This window comes from Molothrus ater, chromosome 6, assembly GCF_012460135.2.
Source record: "Molothrus ater isolate BHLD 08-10-18 breed brown headed cowbird chromosome 6, BPBGC_Mater_1.1, whole genome shotgun sequence".
NCBI lineage: Eukaryota > Metazoa > Chordata > Aves > Passeriformes > Icteridae > Molothrus > Molothrus ater.
The window spans coordinates 33,480,295-33,498,189 of NC_050483.2; the positions used below are offsets into that span (position 1 = coordinate 33,480,295).

Sequence of the window (17,895 nt, forward strand, 5' to 3'; positions counted from 1 at the left end):
ACTGGAAAAAAAAAAAGGACTACATTATTTATTATTACCTATGCAGTTCTGCTTTAGAAAGAATTTGATTTTACTGAATTCAATGTAGGAATATTATGGTAAGACCAATAAGAATTTTTGTTATGTTGTTCTTTAATGAGATTAGTTGAGCAGGTGTGAAGGTTTACTTGATTATTTTGTAAATATACAGAATACGAGAATATATTTTACACTGCTTCACTGGAGAAGTCAATTCCAATTGGTACCAATGTTTTGTGTGGAAATGTTTGGTGATGTTTCAGGTACAGTCTGTAAGGGTATCTGTAAGATGAAAAAAATACATTTTAAACACAGTTTATGAGAACAAAGTGTGCAGACTGACTATAATGCAGGGATTTATTCAAGATACTTTTTTCTTGTACTGTTTAGAGATGCTTTGCATGAAGATTTGGTGTCTTTTCTAGCATAAATACAACCTTAGTCTCAGAATTCTCTGAAATGGGTATAAATGAGCTTCATTTCCCCGCAGTGATTCTTATAACTGTAATCAGGCGAGAATAAAGATGCAACTTGAAGTCAGATATCTTCCAGAGCTTAGCAGTTCTAACAAGTAAGGTCACTGCTGTATTCCACCGCTGTTCTGATCTCTAGGAGTGAGGCAAAGCCCAGCAACCCCAGGGACCCCCGGCCAGGGCCCCATGGCTGGAGAGGGCGCCGTGTAGCGCTCCCGCCCTGGAGCAGCGTTTGGGACGGGCCGCGGGGCAGCGGGGCCCGGTGCTGGCGGGGCTGCGCTCCCGGGCGGAGCGGGCTGTGCCGGCCGGCGGGGGCGGAGGGGCAGCGGGCGCCCGGCCGGGGCGCTCCGGCAAGGAGGCTGCACAGTGAGCCTCGTGCCTGCCGGGGCAGCCCTTCCTCCGCCCTCCCTCCTCCTCCTCCTCCGTTTATTTATTTCATTTATTTTTATTGCATTTATTTGTTTGTATTCACCGGAATAATAAAAATGAGAAAATCCGAGCGCTGCTTTTGGCTGCTCTCCACCAACCTGTCAGTGACGCAAGCGGAGACTACTTAAAGGCAGATTAGAGGCAGCAAGACATTAAAGCCAACCTTCCTCCCTCCACGCCGCCGGTCCGCCCGCCGCGCCGCGCCACGAGCCGAGCGGGCCGGGCCGGTGGCCGCTGCCGAGCGGCCCCGAGCCCCGCAGAGCCGAGCCGAGCCGAGCCGGGAACCCTCGGCAGGGCTGCCGCCTCCAGCCGCACTCCCGCCACCGGACTGAGGGCAGTAGAGACGAGCTGCTCTTCGGTTTGTTTTCCCTCCCCCGAAAAAAAAAATAAAAAAAATAGGAGGGGTGAAAAAGGCAGAAGTGAAGAGATCCCCTACGCTTGCCAAAGTCTTTGTCTCCGGATGAACAGCGATGGGGGAATGGACTATTCTAGAGAGGCTACTGGAAGCTGCCGTGCAGCAGCATTCTACTATGATAGGGAGGTAAGGGTCGCGGGAGAGCTCCGGAGAGCAGGGGAGGGGATCCCCTCCTGTCCGAGCCGGCCGCCCGGGAGGTGCGCGGTGCCCTTCGGCCGGGCTCTTTCGGGGTGTGACTGGAGCTCGCGTGTGCTCTGTGTGTGAGTGTGTTTGTGTTTGTGTGTGTGTGTGTGAGAGTGTGTTTGTGTGTGTGTGTGCTCTGTGTTTGTGTGTGTGTGTGCTCTGTGTTTGTGTGTATGCTCTCTGTGTGTGTGTGTGTGTGTGTGTTGGGGAGGCTGGTATGCGGCACGGGGCGCGGAGGCGCGGGGACACCGCAAGCGCAGCCGTCCTTGTCCCCGAGGAGCCACGGGGCACCAGGTGGTCGTCGGGGAGACCCCACTGCCATCGGGGTCCCGCTGCCGGCGCAACCCCGCTCCTTTCCCTACCGCGCTCCCGGGGGCCCCAGGGCCGTGTGGCCGCCCTTCGGCCGGAGGGGCCAGGCGGGGGCCAGCGCTGACCGCCGGCCGCGCTCTGTGGCACACGGCGGCCCCGAGGCGATGCCGCGCAGCCTGCGCGCCCCCCGCGCGGAACCGGGGCCGGATCGAGGTGCCGGGGCAGGTTCGCGGCGCCGGGGCCGGTGCCCGCGCCGGGGCCGGGGCCCGGTCAGCACTGGACAGCTCCCGGCCGCGCGGCGGCGGCGCGCACTGACGGGCTTCTCTGTTGCAGGATCCTGCTGACCGTGGTGGTGATCTTCAGAATTCTCATTGTGGCCATTGTAGGGGAGACGGTGTACGATGACGAGCAAACGATGTTTGTCTGTAACACGCTGCAGCCAGGCTGCAACCAGGCTTGTTATGACCAGGCTTTCCCCATTTCTCACATAAGGTACTGGGTGTTCCAGATCATCATGGTGTGCACTCCCAGCCTGTGCTTCATAACGTACTCCGTTCACCAGTCTGCTAAACAAAGGGAACGGAGGTACTCCACTGTCTTCCTTACCTTGGAAAGGGACCAGGATTCAATGAAGCGTGAGGACAGTAAGAAAATCAAGAACACGATTGTCAATGGGGTGCTGCAAAACACTGAGAACTCCACCAAAGAGGCAGAACCAGACTGCTTAGAAGTGAAGGAAATCCCCAATCCTGCTATCAGAACTACAAAATCAAAGATGAGGAGGCAAGAAGGCATTTCTCGATTTTATATCATCCAAGTGGTCTTTCGAAATGCCCTAGAGATTGGATTCTTAGTGGGACAGTATTTTCTGTACGGATTCAATGTCCCTTCCATGTACGAATGTGACAGATACCCTTGCATTAAAGAAGTAGAGTGCTATGTTTCTAGACCCACTGAGAAGACTGTATTCTTGGTATTCATGTTTGCTGTCAGTGGGATTTGTGTGGTGCTTAATTTGGCAGAACTGAACCACTTGGGCTGGAGAAAGATCAAAATGGCAGTGAGAGGAGTACAGGCAAAAAGGAAATCCATATATGAAATCAGAAATAAGGACCTGCCAAGAATGAGCATGCCTAACTTCGGCAGGACTCAGTCAAGTGACTCAGCTTATGTGTGAGGCTGTGACAGAACTGAAACACTGTGCCAGGTGGAACAGACCCAGATACCATTAGAGAAAGGTACATTGCTTAGGCAAGCATTTTATCAAACCACCAAGAAAGCCATTAAGGTATTGGATCTCCACATACTGAACTAGCTGCAAAATGCAGCGCTATATAAAAGACTGAAAAAACAGCTATAAAACCATGCTTGACCTAGCCTTACAGCACAGCTACTATTATTCCTACTTTTCTTTCTAATGATTGGGTTTTATCTGTCAGTGAAGCAGCTTTTTGGTCGTCATTAGGATGTTTACAGTTTGAATTGTCTGACTAATTGTCGTAAATGTGTAGAATGTTCATATCAAAAACTCTGCAAGGATACTCTATATGGGGTGGGGTGGGGTGGGGGACACTGTTGCAATGTGCAGGCATAAGCATGTTTTAAAAGGAGGATAAGCACACTGTAAGGAACCTAACCACAGCTCAGTCAGGATATCTGCGTTCACGTATCTCACAGATGTCTTATTTTGTTTGTCTAAATCACAGACTTTATTCCTGGTGTGTATTACTAGCTATTTTCTATCATGGTTTGTGCATCAATTAGTCATGCTAAAAATAAATGCTGAATATAATTTTGCCATTTTTTCTTTGCCTGTCCGCACACACACACACACACACACACACACACACACACGCACACATGCACACACACATGTGCGCACACACACACACACACACACACACACCAGAGACCTTAAACATCTTGCATTAGTTGTGACCTGCAGAATATATCAGTACTTTTTGATTGATTCCCTAATATGTGCATGAATAAGATAGAGTTGGTTCATGCCAGCTGAGTTATGCATTTACCTACAATCACCTATGATGACACACATACCAAAGGAAGAGAGTTCATTGCATTTAACTGTGAATATATCATCTTTTCTCTGCTCTTATTTATATAAGTGCCATACTTGAAACATCTAACTCTGTACTTAGTCAAAAGGTTGTCTTGCGATACCAGCTGGAGTGAATCGATTTTATACTCTCTTTTGTTTATTTTATGCTATTTGTTCAGTCATCGCAATGGTGTAAAAAGCAGCTAAAGTATCTATTGATAAATAAATACTTGCCTTTTTTTTTTTTTGTAAGCCAGAGAAATTTGTTCTTTATTCTTGTATACAATTGTAAAAAAACTTACAGGGTTAAAATAATTGACTTACAACAATTATTCTTCAGGGTTTAAAATGTCTTGTTGGTATTCTAAACTCTAAGCAACAAAACCTGGGAAATCAGGACTGTTTTTTATGCCTGTTTTCCTCCTTAAGCAAGCTTCCTCTGTCTTTAAAGCCTGATCCAAAGCCCACTGACACCAACAGCCTTCTTTCTGCTGACACTTAGGGCAACACAGTCGGCTGCCAAGGTCACTCTAGGAATAGCCAGAATACATTTACCCATAAATGGAACAATTGCAGCTTTTCATCAGGGAATCCAAATAGTAACCTCAGCTTTTCTGCCTTACAGCTGGTTTAAGAAATATGTTGTTCATGTCCCATCAACTTACTGGTAAGCCACTGGGGCAGTCCCAAATGAATCTCTGTTAACAGCAATTATCTTAATATAGAATAGAATACTAAGGTTTACTTAATGATTTTTTTTAACATTTTTAAAATTCCTTCGAATTCAACAGAAAATATTTCTCTGGCAACAGTAGGAGTTGGATCAGGACTAAAAAACATACAAGTGCATTTCTAACTAAATAGTATCTGCCCTTTAAAGAAAAGGGCCAAAATGGTGCTGGAAAATCTGGGGGTACTTTATAACATAAGAAGGAGACATGGGCTCAGAGTCACAAATGGCCTTTTGATTGTATTTTTTGTCAAGCCTGAAAATGGATTTTATTATATATTGGCTTGGAGATGATGCATATAAATCTTTTCCTCTTGGCTTACAACAAATACCTTAACATTCCATTCTTGTCATTTGCCAGCATTGTCACTTTAAAAAATGTTGATTAATTCTTAGATAGTCTATCCATTATCACATTCATCTGTTGTCTTTTTTCTCCCACTGTGAAGCATCAAAGATGTGTCATGTTTTTAAAGATTTTAAATATATTTTTCCTTATGTATAAATTTAAGAGTGTTCCTGATTTGATTATAGAAACCTCTAAAGATGGATTTCTCAAATTCTTTGTGATAAAAACGCACACTGATATTGCTAGTTGACTGCATGCTCACTGGAAAACTGCATGTTATTTTTAGAAGGACAACATGGCAGCTAAAATCTCCATCTGCAAAATAACAAGCTTCTGAAGATTATTATTTGACTCACAAATCCAAGTCTGATTTTTATTTTGCAGAGTCCTGGGATGGTTTTCAAAATCTCATTTTGAACAGATATTGAAAGAGAAAATATTCTTTGACAGTCATAAACACTCCTTTAATTTTGAAGAAATGAGAGATTGTGTACAAAGCGCTTGATCCAGTGCAAATTAAAGTTGAAAAAACAACTTCAGTGGGCTTTGCTTCAGGTTCAGCATATTTTCCTGTTAGGCAGAAGCCCTAATGCAAGTTTTTTCCAGTGGCTGCATAGCAGTTTTCAGTCAAACTCTAGTGAAGGTGCATGTCTTGAAAGCGATACGATTTTAATACCTTAAAATTCTAAGGTAATATATAGAAAGTATCTGTTTATATTAGTCAATGCAAGTGAATCAGTTAATTTAAATTTTTTTAATGTAGTTGCACATTTGTAATCCAGTAAGTTGAGATTCTTTGGATTTGTCCAAAGAGAAGAATATCAGGAAATGTAAATGCTGATTTATGTAACAGGATCAGTGATGAAGTAGGCAAAGAATTATATTTTGATCAACAGAAACATCATCCACCATACTTGGAATATGGCTTTTCATATTTCAAATGAGAGATTAAATGTGTCAAGAGATCAGTTATTCTAACCTTCCTTTTAAATTGTTATTTTTCATTTCTTACCAACTACTCATTTGTCATGGACAAGAGAAACATAGCAAACACTTTTTTTTGTCAATGTATGTGAGAATCATATGATTAATGCTAATGGACTGTTTGCATGAAAGCTGACTATTCATTTACAGAATAAATGCTTTAAAATTGTCACAGCAATGGAAAAGTGTGTTAACTGAACAGAACTGAGTGAACATGAAGCTGAAGAGCACATTGCTGACTACTTAGGTCTTGCTCCTGCCTCAGTGAAATAAGTTAGTCTCACCATTGGCATCTCTGTAAGGATCGGACATTAAAATTGAAAATTGAGTTAATGTTTGTTTTCTTCATTGTTTACATTGTTTTGCACTCGTGGACAACATTATGTGTCATGATAAGTGCAAACATTAATGCATATTCACTAAGCTCCTATGGAAAATTGCAACAGAATGTAATAAACCATTAGTTTCAAGGAATTTTAAAATGTACATAAAGTAATGAAATTATTTCCTTTCTATATAGACTTGATCTTGTGCATTCCACACCTGTGTGAATTTCAAAAACTATTTACATAGGAGCTATGAATCATTTCACCAGATATGTATAAGGTACAAGGAGAGTCGATTAAAATATTTTTTAAAAGAGGAATTTTTTTTTCATAATGAAAACTGGCTGCATTTTTATGTGTAGCATTTTTGCACAGGGAAGTTGAATTCACTGGTCCCATAAAGAGTTTAGTTTTAGAGACCTCTGACTGAAAAAATGTAAGGGTTTTCATCTTTTTCAAGGGAAAACTGAAGAACAGAGAGATCAACTGAGATGAATGAATTACAGAAGTGGTCAGATGGATTTTACTTTGTTTTCCACGAAAGAAGTATGAAACAGTCAGAATCTTCAGAGTGGGTGCAATGTTTTCCTGGCATTATACCTAACAGGGTAGGACAAAACTGCTGCTATGTAGAGAACCGCAGGAAAAGATGTACATGAAATGTTAAATGTGAGGAAGAATTATTTTCCTGCATTTTTAAAAGATTACATTTTTTTTCAGGGCAAGAGGGTGGATCAGGTGGACATCGTGCCTGCCTTCTTTTGGCTTTATTTTGCTTGAATATAACTGTTTCACCTTGCTCCTTCAGCAAAAAAGGTTAGAAGCCTTTGTTTGGTGTACAAGTATGGAAATGGGAATTAAAAAATTGGGTCATATGAGGAGAACACAGGCATATGTTTTCAGTACTTAGCGTCTGGTCTGGCACTTCATGAATTTAATGACAAGACTTCATTTTCTGTGGGACCAAGTCAATTCCCAGCTGGGTGAAACATTTTTATTTCATGAGATTAACAGGAAAGATTACAGCATTTCTGTGTTGCACACCTATCCCTCAGTATTTTGGAATGTTCTTTCCAGAAATTCTATTTTATTGTAAGCTTTCAGAAAACACACTAAGTTAGTATCAGCTACTAATACCAGATCCTAAACATCACCATTCTCTCAATGAAATTCTGATAGTATCTTTATGAAGAAAAATTGGGCTAGGAAATGCTTTGTATTATGTCTATTAAAATGTACTGAAGAAGTCAACCAGGAGTCAGCATTCCATTAAATAGGTGCAGATATGGAGTATTCCCTGGCACTGCATTAAAAATAAACCATGCATATGGATATGTATATCTTGCAAATGTTTGCAAGATCGTTAAAAGATTTTGCCTAAGCTGAATTAGTGTGTTACAGATTGAATTGCAGAGATGGATACAGAAGTCCCATATCCAGAGACAGTTAAAAACTGAACTAGATGCAGTGACCTGACTGGGTATTTACCATGCAAAAACCCCCAACAATCACCCTTTTCCTCTGCTTTCTGGGGCTATGGGCTGTACCAATTGCTTTAGAGAGTTTTGCTGAGCAGGTGTCTCTCCAAGTGACAGCTTTTAAGAGGCTTGTCTTCACAACAGAAAAATCTATCAGCTTTTTTGTGGTGGTGCCTGAAACACAGCATGAATCTGATCTCTAGGTTATGGAGACTCACGTATAAAATGACTTTCTGATATTCCCTCAAAGTGAGAATTACTCTTGTATTCAACAGAATGTGAAAGTAAGGTATTAATCCACCTATTTTTTGCATATATAGTGTGGCAAAAAAGGACATAGAAGGGTTACCAGTATTTGGATAATGATTAATACACCGTAAAGTGATGACACAAATCTTGACTTTTGTTTCTTTCACTGGAGACAGCATTTTCTCCATATGATTTATCTATAAATATATTTCATGGCACATAATTAAGTGTAACTTTAATTTTTGAAATATTTTGTGAAGTTTCCAATGAAATCGTAATTGATGTTTTCATTTTTTTTGTTTGAGGAATGCTAAAATAGAAAATTATTTGTACCCGTAAAGCAACCTTACATTTGGAAGAGATGGTTTCCTTTTCAATTAGGATCTTTGTTTGTCAAATCCTTTATACTTTTAAGTTTGCACTGAGCAGAGATTTTTTTAGCATATTAGAAGTACATATTGTGAAGAGATAACTTTAAGGAAATGTATAACAGCAAAATTGGGGGAAAAAAGTAAGGATTTGTGGGCATTAGAGAAAAGTAGGTGTGCTATGGACTTACTTTCCCCTACTTATTAATAGTTTAGGTATTAAAGCATATTCAGAACATATTCCGAGCAAATATACAAGATTCTTTGCATTATCTCTTATGTAAGCAAAATGTTTCTAGAAATTATTTCCAACTATTTTCCAGTTTTACTTTGAATAATTTAAATAGTGCATTACAATGTCCAAAGCCATCATGAATAGTGATGTCCCTAGCTTCACCCCTAATTTCTGGGGTTTTTTTGAAAATGTACCACTGCTCTGTAAGGAAAACCATTTTGCCACCAGAAAACCTGCCTGTCAGAAAACAGTTGGTACCTGGCATGGATATCAAGCAGGCTTTAGAGGAGCAACCAGACTTAAAGCTGCACATTAAAGGGTGACTTGTGATGAGCATGTTATGAATGGAGTTACTGCAAGGCCAAAACAACTTAAATAAAGGAGCTTCCACGTTTGCACTGCATGTGATAATCAGGTGCAAGAGATTCAGGGGTTCTGAAGAAGAGAAGGGATGTAGGAATTTCTTTACTTTCTCCTTTGAAAAAAGAAGACAAGACCTGTTCTAGCAATGTTCTTTGTGTAAGAACATGTATAATTCTACATACGTACAACTCTGAGAGGAGTCCACATCTGACATTGTTAAATGCCCACCAGCAAGTGTTAATTGAGCAATATTTAGTTTGCATATACAGAAAGATAACACCTTCAACTCTTTACCACCATTTTCTCACGTGCAAGTGGAAACATAATTTGTAGGAACAAGGAAATAATTTGTTAATTTTGCTATATATGTTTGTGCTAATTTTCCAAAAGTGAAATTCTTCATATTTATCTCTCATGAAACTTCTAAAGTTCCTCTGTTTATAAAAAGGTTGAAGCACATTAAAAAAAAAATAACATGTTTATATTAGTGTCATAATTTGAGGTTTGGGTTTTTATTTATTTATTTTTTTAAATTCTGTGTGGTGCAGATTTTCTTGATGTATTCTTCAATTTAATATTCTGGTTGGTTTTTGGATTGTGTCTCATACAACTACAGGGAACTGTAATTTTTCTGGTTTTCTTTTTAAATTATTATTATTATTAACTCAGATTCTGCACATATGTTAAAGTATTATAATTCTTAAAGTATCAGCAAATATAGAATTTTTCAAAAAACATGTACAAGGCATCCAATTATGTTTTATTTAGTTTGTGGGAGTTTTGTTTAAAAATTAAAACTAATTTAATTATTATTCCAATTTTAGAAATTATATCTCCTGCATTTATTAATGTAATTTTTATGTTAGCAGAGACTGAAAATTTTATCTGCCTTCACCTATGTGATCTATAGTTCTAATTTCAGCTTACTTTGAACCAATAGGACCACAGAGCATGAACAATCAAGAGAATAATAAAGCTTAATGAGGCACATTGAACAAGAAGTGAATTTTAGAGTGACGTTGATCTTATATATAACATACACTGAATTAAATCAGTCTTTATGGCCTAATAACACATAAGTGTTATTAGAATACATTATCATTGTATATTGTTGGGAGTCATACTAAGAAAAAGCCAGTGTTACTAATAAGAAGGACTTTTTTAAAATCATTGCATTTTTAGTTTCTCAAATAGTTGTTTAAAAATCTCTTAAAATGATGTAAAGATTGAAATGTAACTGTGACACTTGCCCATCTTAAGTTGCTGAAGCACAAACTATAAATACATCTCTATTGATAAAATACTTCACAGAGTCACAGAATATGCTGAGTTGGAAGGGATCCATAAGGATGATGCAGTCCAACCCCTGGCCCTGCACAGGACCCCCCAAGAGTCACACCCTGTGCCTGAGAGCAGTGTTCAAACATTTCTTGAACTCTGTCAGGCTGGTGCTATGACCACTTCCCTGGGCAGCCTGTTCCAGTGCCCAACCTTCCTTTGAGTGAAGAACCTTTTCCTGATATCCAACCTGAACTTCCCCTCAGTTTCCTGACATTCCATCAGGTTCCGTCACTGTCACCACAGAGAAGAGATCAGTGCCTGCCCCTCCTCATCCCCTCACAAGGAAGCTGCAGACTGCAATGAGGTCTCCCCTGAGTCTCCTTCTCTTCAGGTTGAGCAGAACAAGTGACCTCAGCCACTCCTAATACAGCTGCCCTCCAGAGCCTTCTCCATCCTCGTGGCCTTTCTTTGTACACTCTCTAACAACCTTTTATGTCTTTTGTGTATTGTGGTGCCCAAAACTGCACACAGGACTCAAGGTGAGGCTTCCCCTGTGCAGAGTAGTGCTTCTTTGTTCATATATGTGTACTCTTCAACTTTGCTTAGCAGGTAGTCAAGAGAGAAGGGGCCCTAATTGTACAAGTTTTATTAGACCGCAGTAAGAGCATAGACAGATAAAATATTTATAGCGTGATTCTTGAATTTGGCAGCATGACTCCTATTAACATTAATGGAATTTTTACAGCTGAATCTTTGTGCATTGAGTAAAAAATATTCATTCCTGCTGTTTGCTCAACAACTTGACCTTTCTACTGTAAATTAATACAATATTTTGAATTAATTTAAGACTAATTAAACTTTGAGGCCCTCTTGTACTCTTTCATGAAAACATATATCAGGGAGAAGCTAGTTTGTCAGCATGAGCATATGGTTATCTAAATTTAGCCTATTTTATTGAAAAGGTGTCAAATTTGATACATTGAAACTGTGGCACCATTGGAATAGAACCTTACACTTTGCAGTATTAGAGTTTATAGCAATACAGTGTGCCAAGGAACTCTGCAGCATTGGATATTTGATTCCTTTCAGTACTGAAAAGCCTATGAATATTTGTTACAGTGACCTTGCTTTGAATAAAGGAGAAAGAAAGGAATTCTGCCAATATTATTGGTCAGGAGGTCCTTGACCAGGCTGTCTCCTTAGCAAATGTGAGAGCTTCTGGAATAAAAATACGAAAATACAAAAATGGAACTGTGTTTAGAATACCAGTCCTACTCAAACTAGAGTTTTTCTTAGAAATGTCCCCTGCTAGACTATGAATGGTACTATGGGGCTGTGAGATCTTCTGCAAGGCTGCTGCAATCCTGTATGAAAATATTTAATTGTAATTAACACCTGAGTTGCCACTGGTTGTCTGTCTGTCTTGAAGGTACTGTATGACTTGCTTAACTATTAAAACAGCTAATCTCTCTAATTTGTTTTGGTCAGCATTTCTTCACACAATATCTACCAAGACACAAAACTCTCATTCAGGCAAGCCTGCTTTCTCAGGTTTTATCCTAGGACAGTGGCTCATATCCTCAGGAACTAAAGAACACAAAACTGGCTCCAGCCTGTTCAGCAGCATTAAGCAAAACCACGGGGGAGAGAGAGAGAGAGAACAGGAAGAGCTGGCTTTGCCAGTTTTCTGCTGCTAAGGAGAAGTGGGAAGGAAAGCTGTGCTTGTCCTTGCCTTCACCCCGTCCTCACTTCTCAGAGGCGCCTGTCGCCTCGCATATGTGACCGTTCCCTGGAGCCCGCAGCTCTGGGGAGCTCTGGGATTGTACTTGCTGGTCTCTCCTGCCTGCTGGTGTCTTTGCAGGGGCTGTGATGGGCTCAGCAACTGAAAGACCCTGGCATTTGCTAATTCTTGCTTGTCTAGGGATTCTTTCACCATCCATCCGAACAATATCGTGCATTTTTCTTGTGCAAGACAGCTGAATTATCAAGAGTCCAAGGCAAGCCTTGATAATTCATGTATTCACTCCATAGTGAATAAAAAAAAAAGGTTTATTAAACATAGGGGTTTTAAAATGAAACGAAGGCTGTAATTTCCCAGTTGCTAAGAGATGTACACAGCGAAATTCTTTATGTTGAAACCTTCATCCAGAAATGCTGACTCATTACAGAATTAATACATATTTCACATTAAATTCTACCTAAGGAAATGTGAGGTTGGCCCTGTCAATGTCAATTAGAAATCCTTAGACTTGTCTGGAAAAGAACATAATGTCACATGCAAATTAGAGAGAAGACTGAAAAACAATAAGAAGAACTTTTTCTAAAAAGTTCCCCTATATTTAGGAAAAAATACCACTACAGGTAAAAATCCCAAACATCCTCCTGAACTTCCTTTTTTATTACTGATAAGCATAATAGGTAATTGTCCCTGTGCTCTTTTAAAAAAATCTTTTTATAAAACTTCTCATACTCATCATACTCAGAGCTCCAGGATAGTTCAATGCTGAAGATGAAAATACTTAAATAGATAAATATCCTAATATGTAAAGGTCTTCCAAAGAAGAAAAATATAGTTGCCTGTACACTCTAGAAATACTTTGAATTGTTCTTTAAATGACAATTAGTCTTTTAAATAATTGGAAATAATTTATAGAATTTATCAATGCAGTAATTAAATAAGTGCCAGAAGAGAGTAACTTAAAATATTTAAAGAACTGGGGCAATGAATTAAGATAGGCACTAAAAATGTTTAACATATTGGGTGGTGAATTTATACTTTGCTGGATCTGATAGCCCTGAAATGGGTAAGTTTCATGCCCCACGTCCAACCAGTAGCAAGACTGAGCAGATATTCTCAGGGTGCTCATGCACAGGTGCACACACAGGAACATCCATCACACATAAACGTGGCTGGCTACACAGATCAGACACAGTACACTCATATGGAGCTCATCCCACTTCCATCTGTTTTGTGGCATGGAGATATCCCAGTGAAATATATATGTGTGTATATATATAAATATATGAAATATATATATGTGTGTATATATATATATGTATATACATATATACATGTACAACTTGCCACTAGATCTCAGTCTCCTCGGTTGCTGAGCCCCTGGGGCTGCAGCCTTGCTGCAGCTGCTGGTGCAGAGCCTGCACTCACACAGAGACACACACACACATATACACATACCCAAAGCTGCCACTGGGTTTCACTCACTCAAGCCTCTCCAGTTCCCTCCACACAGGCACATGGAATTCCTGACTCATGGTCTGACTGCAGCTGCTGGTGCCCAGATCCAGGTACAGACACGCTCAGTAGAGTCCCTCACTGAAAGAAATTTTGAAAGAAGATGGGAAAGGCTGAGTAGGTCAGCTGCAGCTCTGGCCAGAGAAGCATACCAAGGAGAGAACTGTCCCTGACTGGCCTCTTTGTCTCTTCTTATCCACACACTTGCTCCTCCCAAAATTGTCTAGATCACCTTCTTTCCCCACCTTTGGCTTGTCCCCTAAATATCCCAGAATAAATCTTGAAATTAACTTTTCTTGCATCCCATGATATGTCCCATGCCCTTAGGCACATTCCCCACCCCTCAGCTAGGGTAAAACCATGAAACGATGCTGTAGTCATAACTCATGCTGATGGCCTTAATATCCAGACTTTGATGCTGAGGATCTACTAGGGCAGCTCTGAGAGAAGCCTAGACAGAGCAATCCTTCCTTTGAATCTTTAGTTTGGGTCCTCTCTTTGCTTTTGTACTGCTGCACCTCTCTGGTCTTATAGAGATGAGTATTTTATGGGCTGATGGCTCCTGTGGTGGGTGTGGCAGTAATTGGGAAGGGTGTATTTTGAGTTTCCTCACCTGCTGTTAATCTTTCTCTCTTCTTTTGTGGGTGTGCAGATGAGTTTTGATCACATAAAGTGTTTTGTGAGGTACTGATGCAGTTTTTAGAATCTTTCTTATGATTCTCTGAGAGCTTATAGCAGAAATGCATGATAGGAAAACTGAATTTTTTGCAGCTGTATCTGTGCAATGTCCTCTAACAGCTTTCAAAGTGCTGAAGGAGATCTAACTACAATGAGGAGATTTTTAAAGAGAAAGTTGAGCTGTGCAAATAGGGAAGGTTTATTCTGCTTGTTTTGTAAGGGTAGTCAATTACTTTTTGTCAGTTCTTTCCTCAACTAAGTGGAAGAATTTCACAATAACACAAATGAAAGTTGTCTTAACACTTGAAGAATTCAGTACTGAGGAGTCTCCTGCAGAGAAGAGGATCTGAGACCTGGAGCAGGTGACTTAAAACATTTTGGCTGGTTCTTCTGCACTCTTAGATCCCATAACTATCAACACTTTTAGGATTCCATACCTATCAACACCCTTAGATCCCATTCTCAGCTAACAAAACAGCTTCTGTCCTTCAGAGGCATGCACTAAGTTTTTTCTTTCTTGGATTGAGACATTAAGCTCTGTGGCCAAATCAACAGGAAGAATGCCATGATTTTTGTAAAGGCAGTAGGGTTTCTGAGAATTTAGGGGAATTTGCATCTAAAGTTTTCATTTAAAAGGCAAAATAAATTAGTTTTATATATATAGTATCATTTCCATGATTCTATTATTTTTGACAGCTGTGTTATTTAAAGAACGTAGCAAAAACTTAAAATCTGGAAAGTTTTGACTATCTTTGATTTACACTTTCCTAAACCTATGAAGGAACAGGTAGACCTATTTTGTTACTTTTTTCTGTTTTAATTCATTTTATTAAGCTGGTTAGTTCAAATGATAGACTGTATCTCAGCCCTTGCACTTGTAACTCTGTCCCTATTTTTCAGCTCGATGGCTGTTGACAGGCACAGGAGAAAGTATTTCAGAGCATATAAAATGTCTCTCGTGAATGTTCTGTTAGAATCCCAGCAATGTCTACTTGAGCAATTTTGCAACATTCTATTTCAGATGGCAGGTCTGAGATCACTGGGAAACAGCAGCTCACTGCCTGCCCTCTTGAAAAGGCAGTGCAGTAAGTGCAACAGACAGGGAAAAGACAAGGACACAAACAGCTAAATGACAAAAAATATGCAGAAATATTTGCAGCATGGGTTGCCCATTGTGGTCTGGAAACTTGTCACTCGTGAACAGAGGGGATAATTTCACTGAGGTAAGTAGATTGTGTGAAGTTACATTTTCACCATGTCAACAGAGAACCAAATCTGGCACTGTTCTAACAGCTAGGTAATATCATTAAAAAATAACGTAGGTTGGTTATTCTGTTGCACAATTGTTACAGCTTTACAGCAATATGAACTGTAGAACTGTATGACACCTCAAAATGAGTAAGACAGCTGTTAATTTTTTTTTATTCCATTCACATTTTTGTTCAATTTGCTAGTTCCACATTAAACTCACATGTGTGTCAAAAGACAAGTAAATATATATGTATAGTAGAGATCTGAGGTTGTATTGACTATCTGTATTTAAGTTGTCTTTTAAATCCTTGTGAAAGGAAGCATTATAAAAAGTCCTGTTCATTGCACAGACATCCTAGGCCTTCCATGTGCACAGTTCTTCGACAGCTGCTTAGCTGTGGGCTTCTTTTGACTTCATTCAGGTGACTTTAAAAGCTAATGACAGAAACACTTGTTAAGGAAAGTGAATGGCTCAGCCCCATGGCACAGCAGAATGTCTTGTGATCACAGTGAGAGAAAATGCAGTCACCTTTATTTAAGGGTTATTTTGTGCAACCACACATGTGGAATTTGGCAGTTATACTTGTTTAGCTACTCCACAGACCTGAGTACTTTGAGGAAATCTGTATATCTCTCTGAGCCATCTAGTCCCTCTACACTTTGCTGTCACTCACTCACTCACTGGGAGTATTCCCACGCTGCAGCTGTGCTCAGATGTTGTAATGGGCCCGGCCATCCTGTCACACCACCCTCTTAATGTCTGCTGAGTGCAATCCTACTAAGGTTCAATGGCCACAGTTGAACTGAACACAGGTTTTATTATATTCCATAGCGGGCAATTTGGGGACCGTATCCTCAGTGTTCTGTGGGTTTTCCATGAACCTTTAGATTTTGGTAGGACTACACTGTTATAAAAGGGAAAATCATGAAGTGAAATCCATTTTTTTTTCTGTCGTTATACAGCCACGATAAGAGGCCTCAGCAGCAGTTTTATGAAAAATGTATTGCATGTTATGTCGCAAAAATAACAATAATCTTAAATGGGATGTTTTATTGTAGCAACTATTAGTTGCTCCTCTATGGCTTATTAATTTTGTTTCCTTCCTTGACTGTGTGAGGTTTCTTATTTTTTCAAATGCAGCTTTTTTTCATGTATTATCTTTTGATATCTTATGTGTAAATAGCAGTCTGTGGCTGCCAGGTTGGAAAAAATATGGCAGAAATAAATTACACATCATCATAATTGCCAGAGCCTAGATTAAAACTTAGAGGAAAACCAAAGGCCTAGAAATTAAAAATCAGCATCTGACTGGTTTCTAATGTTCTGTCCTTAATAGTTGGCGAACCCAATTATTCACAATTAGTTCACAATTAGTAGGAAGTTATTCAAGCATCTATTTGAATCTGTTAACTGATATATCACACAAAAGTGATATGTCATACATATCACATCTAAGTCATGAAGTAGCTCAGCTTTGCCAGGTTCATTATCGTTCACCTTTGTAGCTCATGTATGAGCCACATTACTAAATCACATAATCTCTAAATCATTCAGCACTAAATCCCATCAATATAATTCAAAGTCTTCTCCTGACATTGCCATAATAAAGCACAATGGCCAAAAGACTACCCTTGGTGTTTGTGAGCAGATAAAGCTGTTTGAGAGAGATTTTTAGCTAATTGGTCCAAAAACTTCCATAGTGTGGTTTAGCAAGTTAAATTGTTATTTTAACAATTCTTGCTTTGAATGAGTTTATTCCAGGTAAGAACCTGTAGTTAGATTTCACACATCCCTCTCTCACCCTCTGTCTTACAGTGCTGCACAAAAAGAGGTATAAGAAAAGCAAAATAGCATCAGTTCTCTCCACTTTCAGGTTCATCTGTTATGCCTACAGAGGTGTCTATGACTCTAAAAATATCCTGGAAAAATAAAGCAAGATCTGGGAGTGAATTAAGCCTGTAGATCAGTGAAAGGGCAAGGCAGAGGGACAGCCAGTACTTCTAGTGCAGGATTAGCCACAGTGGAGGATTGTCTGCTCACCTCAGGTCAGGGATTGCAAACAGTTCAAAATCTGACAGCACCTGGAAGTCCTGCTACCAGCAACTAAAAGACTACCAGAAACTTTGGATTGTGTAGGAAATGATAATTTCCCTGAAAGTCATGCAACATTTTCATGCATGTTGAAAATTTCATACTTGCTATGGCACTTGTGCAGGGAGCCAGCATTTGGTGCTGTTAAAGGTGTTATGATTCAGGACCAAGAATTCATTCAGAAGTAGGCCAGTTTTATGTCAGGAGAGTCTGACCACTATCTACAACTGTGGACAAGAAGTAACATTTCTAATTTTTGTTCATTATTTGGCTTTAATCACTTGAATCCAACCCAAGGATGCTTAGAAGAAAGTAATGGGTAATTCATCAGCTTTTCTCAGCAAAACCAGATGAATAGAAGTGAATCACATT

General features: G+C 39.8%; 1 protein-coding gene across 1 annotated transcript; it reads left to right on the top strand.

Annotated features, from left to right (window-relative positions):
* Positions 1-930: 930 nt before the first annotated feature.
* Positions 931-6,282, top strand: GJD2 (gap junction protein delta 2). The gene is made up of 2 exons (XM_036384789.2): positions 931-1,461; positions 2,161-6,282. Exons 1-2 carry the CDS (start codon positions 1,391-1,393, stop codon positions 3,002-3,004), a joined length of 915 nt encoding a protein of 304 aa, XP_036240682.1. The 5' UTR covers positions 931-1,390; the 3' UTR covers positions 3,005-6,282.
* Positions 6,283-17,895: the final 11,613 nt, after the last annotated feature.

Coding starts and splice junctions, on each gene's coding strand:
- GJD2 (XM_036384789.2), top strand. CDS start 1,391: ATGGGGGAATGGACTATTCTAGAGAGGCTACTGGAAGCTGCCGTGCAG. Junction 1,462..2,160: donor CATTCTACTATGATAGGGAG/GTAAGGGTCGCG, acceptor TCTCTGTTGCAG/GATCCTGCTGACCGTGGTGG.